Genomic DNA, 12835 nt, shown 5'->3' with positions numbered 1-12835 from the left:
TTAACATTTTGAAGCAAAGACATTTGCTTGTGATCTGCTGCGTAGTATATATCATGGTATCAGAAGTGCTTCAACCTCGTCAAAAACATGACCAGAATATTATCAGAGTCCACATTCTTTTCCCAAAAAGAATAATGTTCCTTGAGTTTTGTCAGACTTTACAGTGAAGAAAGCAGAGGCGTTGCTATGGATGTTCACACAAGCAGAGCCATGCACAGAGCGCATGCTGCGCAGTGAGCGAAAGACAGACAAGCAGCTAATGGATACTACAGGAGGAAGTTATTTCAGATTTTGGGTTTGCCTTAAATTTGGCAGAAGCAAATTGGGTAGGGCCTGAACGTCTCGGACATGGGTAGGGATTAAAATTAATTCCTGTGCAGGGCTTTAATAACACACACACACAACCTGTGCTTTAAAGCAGGGTGGAGCCCACAGTTGATTGTAGTTACAACAGTTGAAAACACAGAATCTAAGTGCATGGCACGAACACACACAATAAAGAGCCGTCAGTCAAACCCAAACAACAAACACATCAATGTAAAGTCTTGAAGATTACCGATTAATTACAAACAATAACACAACACAACTTGACGCAAGCACACACCCCAAAGTGGAGTTACTGTCTCTGAGTCAGGAGAACTAACTCGCCCTGGACAACAACACCATGACTGACTGTGGGTGAACAGGGACAGAAAGTAGAGCTAGCTGCATCCTAGCGATACTACAGTAATCTGTGTGTGTGTTAGACGAACGTTTAAATCCTTAAATGTTAAAACTCAAGGAAAATCACAATGCAATTATAAAAAAACTACCACTAAGTCCCAGGGATTTTATTTTTCAGAAAAGGAAATTGGTGGGCAGGCTTTTGTTAATAATGAAACAAACTAGGCCCCTAGATTCATTCTTATGAATACGCAATTTGCCTTTTTGTTGCATATTTCAGTCTGGAACCTACCTAGGTTCAGTTTTTTTTTAACCTATTCTAAATGCCACTCCCGAGTGGCGCAGGGGTCTAAGGCACTGCATCTCAGTGCTATAGGGGTCACTACAGACCCTGGTTGGATTCCAGGCCGTGATTGGGAGCACAATTGGCCCAGCATCGTCCGGGTGAGGTTTTGGCCGGAGTAGGCCGTCATTGTAAATAAGAATTTATTCTTAACTGACTTGCTTAGTAAAATAAAAATACCATTAAGGTTTTTTTGCAGTTAGCTAAAAATCCTAAAAGAGCCGAGACGCATTTATTATTCCAAAACTACAACTCGTGGTTGAAACACATACTTCCCTACTTTAATCGACCTGTCCATTTTGAATTTGTGATAAAGTCGGCGTGATTTGGCAAGGAATGTAGCTTGTCAACAGTTTTTTGTGTGTATCCCATCAGTTAGATTTTCAGTCATTTCTGTAGGCCTAATGGGTGCTTGGGTGAACAGCATGCGTGTGTGTGTGTGTGTGTAGAGGGAGCGCTTGGAGCGAAACCGAGAGAATGTAGGGGGAAGAAATCACTTGGCTAGGTATCTTTTTTGCTGTGAGTTGCTAATGCACATAACAAATGAAAGGAACACTAGAGTCAACGTGAATTAACGGTAGGTAGTCTCCGGTACAACATTTCACCTGCCCGAAGCGGATTCCAGATGCTGCCACCTATTGTATGACTATGGTAGAACTTCATTGCACACTAACGGTCATACCATGCAATAGGATTTGACATGGAATTTCATTAAATGTTCTTATTATTTTAACGGAAAACCGTGTGTGTGTGTGTGTGTGTGTGTGCGAGAGAGAGAGAGAGAGAGCTAGAGATTGCGAGAGAGAGAGAGAGAGAGAGAGAGAGAGCTAGAGATTGCGAGAGAGAGAGAGAGAGAGAATCCAAATGAGAATGTATTGCTAGCAGGTATTTATTTTTGTGTGTGTCAGTTTAACTGTGTGTATTTGTGTTTGCGTGTGCCTTTGGCTGTAGTGATGTGTTGTGCGGAGGGTTGCAAGGGAGGGGGTGGGGTAGCAGTGAAGAGGTGGAGGAGGGGGTAGAGAGGGGTGTGGGCAAGCAGACTACATCACACAGTCTTTCCAACTCCCGCCAGAGCCCCGTTGCCATGGCTACCAGAGAGCGGAAGCCTCCCTCGATATTAGGGGCCTAGGCGAGAGAGAGAGATGCAGCTTGAGCCCCACCCTCTTCAACATATACAATGACTGTACAAAACATTAAGGACACCTGCTCTTTCCATGACACTAACCACGTTTTCATATACGGTTTGAGTAAAGTCAAACCGTATAAAAAAAAAACGTCATGTGATGGAAACAGGAAGTTACAGACAGATAATTTGTTCGTTCGACGTGGTGGGATTTTTTTTGTGTCGGTAAAATGTATTATGTGCAAAATGGAGGTGGAGATGCCTTTATGCACAGATATCAATATAATAACCATCATATTGAAGTAAAAATGGATTCGGCGAAGACATGGTGTGTGGTGACTCGGGAAAGCATGCAGTTTATTAGGCTACAGATGAAATAAATGATGATGAACTGCACAGGGTGGTGAAAGTGCAAAGTGGTGAGCTTGATGCTCCTTTCAATAAACATCGTTTTATTCTGCTGACATGATGATCGCTACCTTTTGACCAACACGCATACTTTCAGCCTTATCCATACTAATCTCATCATGTAGAATAGGCTAACCACACAGCCTATCTGCACTGCATCTGTGAGCTGTTGGCTAAGGTGCCAATACCAGAGTAAACACATTTACAGTTTGTGACAGTAAGAGTTGAAAATGAGATGGAAACATATTAAACTGTAGATTTTTATTGAATACATAAAAACTTAAGCGGTATTAGGAAGATGTTCCTAATGTTTGGTATACTCCGCGTATATCAACAAATCGGCGAGGGCACTAGAACAGTCTGTAGCACCCATACTTATTAGCTTACTAGAATCTGAAGTCTACTGTTTGCTGATGATCTGGTGCTTCTGGCCCCAACCAAGGAGGGCCTACAGCAGCACCTAAATCTTCTGCACAGATCTGTCAGACCTGGGCCCTGAATCTCAGTAATACAAAAATAATGGTGTTCCAAAAAGGTCCAGTTGCCAGAAACAAATTCCATCTAGACACCATAGCCCTAGAGCACACAAAAAATGATACCTACCTCAGCCTAAACAGAACCACAGGCAACTTCCACAAGCTGTGAACGATCTGAGAGACAAAGCAAGAAGAGCCTTTGATGCTACAAAAAGGAACCTACTGTAAAATTCAACAAATTGCCCTTTATGGTTGTGAGGTCTGGGGTCCACTCACCAGCCAAGAATTCACAAAATAGGACAAACACCAAATTGAGACTCTGCATTGCAGAATTCTGCAAAAACGTCCGCCGTGTATCAGCGTAAAACACCAAATAATGCATGCAGAGCAGAATTAGGCCGATGCTCGCTAATGATCAAAATCCAGAAAAGAGACGTTCATTTCTACAACCACCTATAAGGAAATGATTCCCAAACCTTCCATAACAAAGAGAAATGAACCTGGAGAAGAGTCCCCTAAGTAAGCTGGTACTGGGGCTCTGTTCATAAACACAAACAGACCCCACAGAGCCGCAGGACAGCAACACAATTAGACACAACCAAATCATGAGAAAACAAAAAAGACAATTGCTTGACACATTGAAAATAATTAACCAAACAACAGAGCAAACTAGAATGCTATTTGTCCCTAAACAGAGAGTACACAGTGGCAGAATACCTGACCACCACGACTGACACAACATTGAGCAAGTGAGTGTGAGATGAAAGGGCGAGACAAATCAGAGACTTACACCAGGCTCCCTTGAGAGTGAATCTAATGTTGTGGGGAATCCCTTAGTTCTCCCTCTCACTCTGTCCATCCCTTACTTCCTTCCCCCCTCGCTCTCCTTCTCTTACGTCTCTATCCATCGCCCACTGACTTACTTGTTCAGTCTGGTATTACCTCTGGCTCTGGCTGTTACTAGTGAGACAGTCTGGCAGGGTCCAGGGTTGTGTTCAGTAGGCACGAAATGGGAGGAATCATTTTGAATCAGAACGTGTCTAACAAAAATTGTCCATAAATGTCCTTTGACAAGTGAATTTAAAATGAAAAGCTGAAATGTTGTGAGTCAACAAGTGTTCAACCCCTTTGTCATGACAAGCCCAAGTCATATAATAAGTTGCATGGACTCACTCTGTGTCCAATAATAGTGTTTGACGTGATTTTTGATTGACTACCTGATCTCTGTACCCCACACATATAATTATCTGTAAAGGTCCCTCAGTCAGGCAGTGAATTTCAAACACCGATTCAACCACAAAGACCAGGGAGGTTTTCCAATGCCTATTGGAAAATGGGTATAAAAACCCCCACAAAAAAAACCCACATTGAATATCCCTTTGAGCAAAACATGCATCCTGTTTGCAACAAGGCAATAAATTAATACTGCAATAACTGTGGCAAAGCAATTAAAGTTCTGCCCTGAATACAAAGTGTCATGTTTGGGGCAAAACCAATACAACACAAAATATTTTTTTTAAACGTTGCTTTTGCCCCCTTGTGAATGGGAGTGGGACCGGCGAGGGTACCATGTCACCAAAAAGTGTCTGCTGCTCCAGAAATGCCCCTCCACCCACCCATAGATCAATCTTTGCTGGGCGGCTCACGAGTGGTGGTCAACACACACACAGACATGCACACACTCACAGGCACGGGCAAACATGTATGCGTGGGCAAACACAAACAAGGGTGCGGGCAAACACACACACTCACACGACAACCCAACCACACCCCTCTCTAAAGAGCACTTATGTAATGGTGGCCCACCCAGCCCCACCCCCTCCCTCCCTTTCCCCCCATTCACAACGTACCACATAGAAATGTAACACAGGCCTATAGAGCCAACATGATTACCTACTTCACATGACAGAGAATCTATTCTACACAACGCATTTCTCTCTAGATGCTCTGTAACTTTGTATTGCTTACCCAACCCCCCCACCCTTCTCTCTCTACATTCACGGCGTTGCACACAGAACGTAACTTAGGCCTATAAAGTGCACTGATGCTACTCTTTGTTTACCATATATGCATAGTCACTTTAACTATACATTCGCTACTCGCTACTGTATATAGCCTCGCACCTGCGATAGCCTCGCTACTGTGTATAGCCTCGCTGCTGTGTATAGCCTCGCTACTGTGTATAGCCTCGCTACTGTGTATAGCCTCGCTCCTGTGTATAGCCTCGCACCTGCGATAGCCTCGCTACTGTGTATAGCCTCGCTGCTGTGTATAGCCTCGCTGCTGTGTATAGCCTCGCTGCTGTGTATAGCCTCGCTACTGTATGTAGCCTCGCACCTGCGATAGCCTCGCACCTGCGACAGCCTCGCTACTGTGTATAGCCTCGCTGCTGTGTATAGCCTCGCTGCTGTGTATAGCCTCGCTGCTGTGTATAGCCTCGCTGCTGTGTATAGCCTCGCTGCTGTGTATAGCCTCGCTGCTGTGTATAGCCTCGCTGCTGTGTATAGCCTCGCTGCTGTGTATAGCCTCGCTGCTGTATATAGCCTCGCTGCTGTGTATAGCCTCGCTGTGTGTATAGCCTCGCTACTGTGTGTAGCCTCTCTACTGTATATAGCCTCGCAACTGCGATAGCCTCGCTGCTGTGTATAGCCTCGCTGCTGTATATAGCCTCGCTGCTGTGTATAGCCTCGCTGCTGTATATAGCCTCGCTGCTGTGTATAGCCTCGCTACTGTGTATAGCCTCGCTACTGTGTGTAGCCTCTCTACTGTGTATGTAGCCTCTCTACTGTATGTAGCCTCTCTACTGTATGTAGCCTCTCTACTGTATGTAGCCTCTCTACTGTATGTAGCCTCTCTACTGTATGTAGCCTCTCTACTGTATGTAGCCTCTCTACTGTATGTAGCCTCTCTACTGTATGTAGCCTCTCTACTGTATGTAGCCTCTCTACTGTATGTAGCCTCTCTACTGTATGTAGCCTCTCTACTGTATGTAGACTCTCTACTGTATGTAGCCTCTCTACTGTATGTAGCCTCTCTACTGTATGTAGCCTCTCTACTGTATGTAGCCTCTCTACTGTATGTAGACTCTCTACTGTATGTAGCCTCTCTACTGTATGTAGCCTCGCACCTGCGATAGCCTCGCTACTGTGTATAGCCTCGCTGCTGTGTATAGCCTCGCTGCTGTGTATAGCCTCGCTACTGTATATAGCCTCGCACCTGCGATAGCCTCGCTACTGTGTATAGCCTCGCTGCTGTGTATAGCCTCGCTGCTGTGTATAGCCTCGCTGCTGTGTATAGCCTCGCTGCTGTGTATAGCCTCGCTGCTGTGTATAGCCTCGCTGCTGTGTATAGCCTCGCTGCTGTGTATAGCCTCGCTGCTGTGTACAGCCTCGCTGCTGTATATAGCCTCGCTGCTGTGTATAGCCTCGCTGCTGTGTATAGCCTCGCTGCTGTGTATAGCCTCGCTGCTGTGTACAGCCTCGCTGCTGTGTATAGCCTCGCTGCTGTGTAGCCTCGCTGCTGTGTATAGCCTCGCTGCTGTGTATAGCCTCGCTGCTGTATATAGCCTCGCTGCTGTGTATAGCCTCGCTGCTGTATATAGCCTCGCTGCTGTATATAGCCTCGCTGCTGTATATAGCCTCGCTGCTGTATATAGCCTCGCTGCTGTATATAGCCTCGCTGCTGTATATAGCCTCGCTGCTGTATATAGCCTCGCTGCTGTATATAGCCTCGCTGCTGTATATAGCCTCGCTGCTGTATATAGCCTCGCTGCTGTGTATAGCCCCGCTGCGGTGTATAGGCTCGCTGCTGTGTATAGCCTCGCTGCTGTGTATAGCCTCGCTACTGTGTATAGCCTCGCTACTGTGTATAGCCTCTCTACTGTATGTAGCCTCTCTACTGTATGTAGCCTCTCTACTGTATGTAGCCTCTCTACTGTATGTAGCCTCTCTACTGTATGTAGCCTCGCTACTGTATGTAGCCTCACTACTGTATGTAGCCTCTCTACTGTATGTAGCCTCTCTACTGTATGTAGCCTCGCTACTGTTATAGCCTCGCTACTGTATGTAGCCTCTCTACTGTATGTAGCCTCTCTACTGTATGTAGCCTCTCTACTGTATGTAGCCTCACTACTGTATGTAGCCTCTCTACTGTATGTAGACTCTACTGTTATAGCCTCTCTACTGTATGTAGCCTCGCTACTGTATGTAGCCTCGCTACTGTATGTAGCCTCTCTACTGTATGTAGCCTCGCTACTGTTATAGCCTCGCTACTGTATGTAGCCTCTCTACTGTATGTAGCCTCTCTACTGTATGTAGCCTCTCTACTGTATGTAGCCTCACTACTGTATGTAGCCTCTCTACTGTATGTAGCCTCTCTACTGTATGTAGACTCTACTGTTATAGCCTCTCTACTGTATGTAGCCTCGCTACTGTATGTAGCCTCTCTACTGTATGTAGCCTCTCTACTGTATGTAGCCTCTACTGTATGTAGCCTCTACTGTATGTAGCCTCGCTACTGTATGTAGCCTCTACTGTATGTAGCCTCTACTGTATGTAGCCTCGCTACTGTATGTAGCGTGTATGTAGCCTCTCTACTGTATGTAGCCTCTCTACTGTATGTAGCCTCTCTACTGTATGTAGCCTCTCTACTGTATGTAGCCTCTACTGTATGTAGCCTCGCTACTGTATGTAGCCTCGCTACTGTATGTAGCCTCGCTACTGTTATTTTTCACTGTCTTTTTACTGTTGTTTTTATTTCTTTACTTATCTATTGTTCACCTAATACCTACTTTTTACTGTTGTTTTTATTTCTTTACTTATCTATTGTTCACCTAATACCTACTTTTTACTGTTGTTTTTATTTCTTTACTTATCTATTGTTCACCTAATACCTACTTTTTACTGAAAAATTGCACTGTTGGTTAGGGCCTGTAAGTAAGCATTTCAAGTATTCGGCGTACATAACAAATAAACTTTGATTTGATTTAAAGTTGCCACGATTCCCATTCCAAATAATCTGTCCTACACCAAACATTTTATTCAGAATTTTCTGTTCTTAGTTTGCACAGTCCTAACCCAACGAACCCCACCCACTCTGCAGGTCCCCTCCTCCATCTCTCTCCACCAACCTCCCCCGCCCTTACTCTTCTTATCTAACTGTCCACACCCTCTCCACCCTCCTCTCTCTCACTCTTTCCTCTCCAGCCAGTCATCACCGCCCCACCTTTTCCTCCACCCTCTCTAACAGTCCAGAGACAGAGCCGGTCTCTATATTCTTTCAGCCTCTCTCTACACCTACCCACCTACAACCATTCATCCCATGTGTCCCTGTGTCTCTCTAGTCTTCCCCATCCCTCTAACCCCCTCTCACTGTCCCGCTACCCCACCTCATTCACCCATTCCTATCCTCCTCTCACCGTGCACTCCACCTCTTCTGGTTCTGGTTTGATGTGTACTGAGGGCATGTCTTCTTCTTCCACCTGGGTCTGGGGCTCGGTCTTGGGTTCCTTCTTGGGAACCTTGGGTTGGGGCTCCTTCTTGGGTTGGGGCTCCTTCTTGGGTTGGGGCACCTTTGGATGTGGTTGGGACTGGGAGCTGGCACCACTGCTGGCCTTCTTAGGACTCGACTGGCACTGCAGAGGGAGAGAGAGGACTGTTAGCCAGTAGTAGCACATACGGAGAAGAGAGTTACACTGGAAGAGATGACATGTTAGACACATCTAGAGAACGGCGACAGAGAGAGAGAGAGGGGCACAGTAATCAGGGGAACAGTCAGACTACCGCTACACAGGGAGAAAGGACATGCTAGCCAACTGTTACATACCCTGACATACAACACAGAGAGATGAGAGGAGGAGGAGTTGGGTGAAAGCAGTAGAGAGGTGAGATAGAGGTCGAGAGAGGCAAAGAGAAAGATAACAAAGCCATAACAGGGGGAGGGGTAGAAGAGACAGGTAAGAAAATAGGAAATGACACACAAATAAAACCAGCATTACCCTCTTCTCAAACGGTAGGCCTATTACTCTGAAACTGTGCTATGCAGAAAGACAAATACAATATAAAGGGTAGGCCTATGCGAGAGGAAAAGAGAAAGAGACATAGAAGTAGAGAGAGAGAGAGAGAGAGAGAGAGCCTGATCCTAGCCCTGCCAGTGAGGGAATGAGAGCGAAAGAGAAACAGAGAAGCAGCTCAACAGAAGTATTGTGTCCCCTCCCTCTCTCTCACTGGTAGGCAGTCACACCCTTCTCTAGAAGCAGAGGGGAGTGGAGAGAGAGAGAAAGACACACAATCTCGACGCACACACTCGTTCAATTCAATTCAAGGGGGCTTTACTGGCATGGGAAACCTTGGATTACACGACCAAAGCAAGTGAAATAAACAATGCAGAAAAGTGAGGAGAAACCAAAAACTATTATCAACTGTGTAGCGTTTTTAACAATGTGCAAATAGTTGTAATAGGAATAGTAGAGGAAGATCAATATGGGTTGTATTTACAATGTTTGTGCTCCACTGGTTGCCCTGTTTCCATAGCAACGGGTCACAAATCTTGCTGCTGTGACGGCACATTGCTGTATTTCGCCTAACAGATATGGGAGTTTATCAATGTTTGATTTGTTTTCTAATTCTTTGTGGGTATGATCTGAGGGAAATATGTCTCTCTAATATGGTCAGACATTTGGCAGGAGGTCAGGAATTGCAGCTCAGATTCCACCTCATTTTGCGGGGCAGTGGGCATATAGCCTGTCTTCTCTCTATGGCGATCTCTCTCAACAGCAAGACCATGGTCACGGTATCTGTACATAGTCAAGGATTTCCTTAATTTTGGGTCCGTCACAGTGGTCAAGTATTCTGACCCTGTGGATTCTCTGTTTAGGGCCAGATATCATTCCAATTTGCTCTGTTTTTTGGTTGATTCTTTCCAGTGTGTCAAATAGCTACCTTTTTGTTTTCTCATAAGTTGGTTGTGTTGCTGTCCTGGGGCTCTGTGGGGTCTGTTTGTGAACAGAGCACCAGAAACAGCTTGCTGAGGGGGCTCTTCTCTAGGTTCATCTCTCTGTAGGTGAGGGCTTTGTGGTGAAATGTGTGGGCATCGCTTCGTTTCAGGTGGTTGTAGCACTTAAAAACAGCTCTTTTCTGGATTTTGAACATTAGCGGGCATAGTCCTAAGTCTGCTCTGCAATGTACTGCTTGGGGTTTTGCTTTGTACATGAAGCTTATTTTTGAAGAATTCTGCATGCAATGCCATTTACAAAATAGCCTCCAACACTCTACTCAGCAAATTGGATGCAGTCTATCGCAGTGCCATCCGTTTTGTCATCAAAGCCCCATATAATACCCACCGCTGCGACCTGTACGCTCTCGTTGGCTGGCCCTCGCTACATATTTGTCGCCAAACCCACTGGCTCCAGGTCATCTGTAAGTCTTTGCTAGGTAAAGCCCCGCCTTATCTCAGCTCACTGGTCACCATAGCAACACCAACCCGTAGCAAGCGCTCCAGCCGGTATATTTCACTGGTCATCCCCAAAGCTAACACCCCCTTAGGCCGCCTTTCCTTCCAGTTCTCTGCTGCGAATGACTGGAATTAATTGCAAAAATCACAATAGCATGTTCATTAGTTTATGTTACTGTAGGATACATGTCAAAACAAAAAACACCAACATTGAAGTGTTCAATACATGATTTTTGTGGGATGAAACAGAAAGCATACGTGTTAAAACACTGACATTTCTTTTTTTTACAACGACTAAATAACATACCCCAACCCCAGATGCACGGTGAGCAATTAGAAAACGTCAGGAGTGAAAGTCTGCACAAAACCAACAATGGCATTGTAATGAATTTAAAAGTATTGATATGACAGCAGTCAAATAGTCAAGTATTGTCTGCACTTGTTCCAAACGTCGGATTCCATGGCAAATGTGTATGTTTCCAGGCGCCACGCCCTCGTTTCTTTGTCATCAAAATGGAGGTAACGCATGATCTCGCTGGAACGATTCCGTGACATGGTTTCCCACGTGTCTGAGCAGAAGCTCTCCATACACACGCGCGTTCCACCGAATGCTCCACGCACACGCAGGATCGAAACGAACGCTTCCAGGTCGTCAACAGACAGCGTCTCAGGCAGTGTCTCCTGGCTCCCCGTGCACCTCAGCCACAGTACAGTGGGCTGTACGTCCATGCCACATAAAACAACGAGTGCGTTACCGATATTGACTTTAGCTTGAGATGCAGCGCCTGCTCGCTCCGGGTTGACAGTTAGTGCTGATAGCGGACCCGTAGCATTGTCACCGGCTTATTCTATCCAAACGGTGGCATCCCTTTCTAATGTCCAGCGCGGGCAACTGCTCAGAGAGCACCGATCTGGCTTTTTAACGCTTAGGCCTCGCGTGTATAGGTTGAGACGACGGAGGCCCAAGAATCAGAAGAATAATCATCAGAGATGTCATGATTCATTTCTTCCCCACCACCCGAGTGGTTTTCAGTCGGATGTTGTAGCAGTGCCGAAGCAGAACGCGTATCCATTCCTCGTGGTCTTTTTGCCATTGTAAATTCCGGACACTCTCACTGCGTCGGAGTCGACTGATAAGACTGAGTCGACTGCTACAGTGGCGCGTGGATTGATATAGGGTACATACCATTTTGAGATTAGAATTAGAATATGCCGTATCAATACAATAGAATGGCCAGCCCTGTTCTTCATTCACAACTGGCGATTACATAATTATGCATCGTTCGCCTCCCCTCGCTCATCAACTCACCCATTCTCCCCAATCATACTCGACTCCATTGATTTCATCTGTAATATGTGTGAAATGAGTTTATGTTCAGTTGAGGAAATTATCAGGGCGATTATCAACTGGGCACGGCACCTTCCACTTCCACTGTCGGGAGGAGAAGGGGCAATGAGGGGAAACCTTTTTTTTTTAAATGGCATGCCCTCTTAAAACTGGTTATAACTCCAGTTCTGTTTATGACATTACAATTCTAACAGCAGTATGTTATATAGACTTATTTAGGAAATGGTCAGTCACAGTGGTATTCTGCCACTGTATAATCTCTGTTAACACTAGACTCACTAAAGCATTCATTTGACTTGCTCATGATTTTCTATTTTTGTTTTTACTCTGCCATTTTTTAAAAGTCACGCCCCCCTCTGGCCTTCACCAAAATGAAGGAAAGCTTTGACTATATACAGACTCGGTGAGCATAGCCTTGCTATTGAGAGAGGCTGCCGTAGGCAGACCTGGTTCTCGAGAGAAAACTGAGGTGCACTTCCAAACCTCCTGCCAAACGTATGACCATATTAGAGACACCTACAGTGCCTTCAGAAAGTATTCACACCCCTTCACATTTTCCACATTTTGTTGAGTTACAACCTAAATTTGTCACTGGCCTACACACAATACCCCATCATGTCAAAGTGGAATTATGGCACCATTTTCATTCACCGGATATTTAAGAAATGGACTGGATTCATATGCATCGGTTGCGCAACCGGATTAGAGCGTCCACCCCCCTGCTCAGAATGCCAGAAATCACCTTTACTTTATGTTAATTCATCTTAACAGAACATGCAACTGCAATGCAACGGCGTGCATCATTCTTACCGAATACCCATGAGATGTTACAACACATAAGTGGCACTTCCGTATGGCTAGGGGAAGCTTTCCCTAAAGTACACTGAATTAGCCTAAATAGCTTATATACATAAGTAAATACAATTATTAAAAATAGGGTACCACATCAGAAAGCATGATTGGATGTGGATTTAAATCACATAGCCTACAGTTGGAAGGGCCCGCAATTTGGGCAGAGCATGCAG

At 45.3% G+C, this 12835-nt stretch overlaps 1 protein-coding gene across 4 annotated transcripts in view; it reads right to left on the bottom strand.

Moving 5' to 3' along the window:
• klf8 (Kruppel-like factor 8) overlaps positions 1-12835 on the bottom strand; it is a 114045-nt gene that overhangs the window by 45376 nt on the left and 55834 nt on the right. For 3 of the 4 annotated variants that reach the window (XM_024376785.2, XM_024376786.2, XM_024376788.2), the window contains exon 2: positions 8430-8645. In XM_024376785.2, coding sequence (XP_024232553.2) covers positions 8430-8645 — 216 coding nt within the window. Of the gene's footprint in view, positions 1-8429; positions 8646-9008; positions 9172-12835 lie in introns of those variants that run through there. The other variant, XM_024376787.2, reaches the window with a different exon arrangement.

The sequence above is a fragment of the Oncorhynchus tshawytscha genome, linkage group LG17 (assembly GCF_018296145.1).
Source record: "Oncorhynchus tshawytscha isolate Ot180627B linkage group LG17, Otsh_v2.0, whole genome shotgun sequence".
Taxonomy (NCBI): domain Eukaryota; kingdom Metazoa; phylum Chordata; class Actinopteri; order Salmoniformes; family Salmonidae; genus Oncorhynchus; species Oncorhynchus tshawytscha.
Note: the sequence above shows the minus strand (reverse complement) of the source record. Positions and strands in the feature narration are given on the sequence as shown.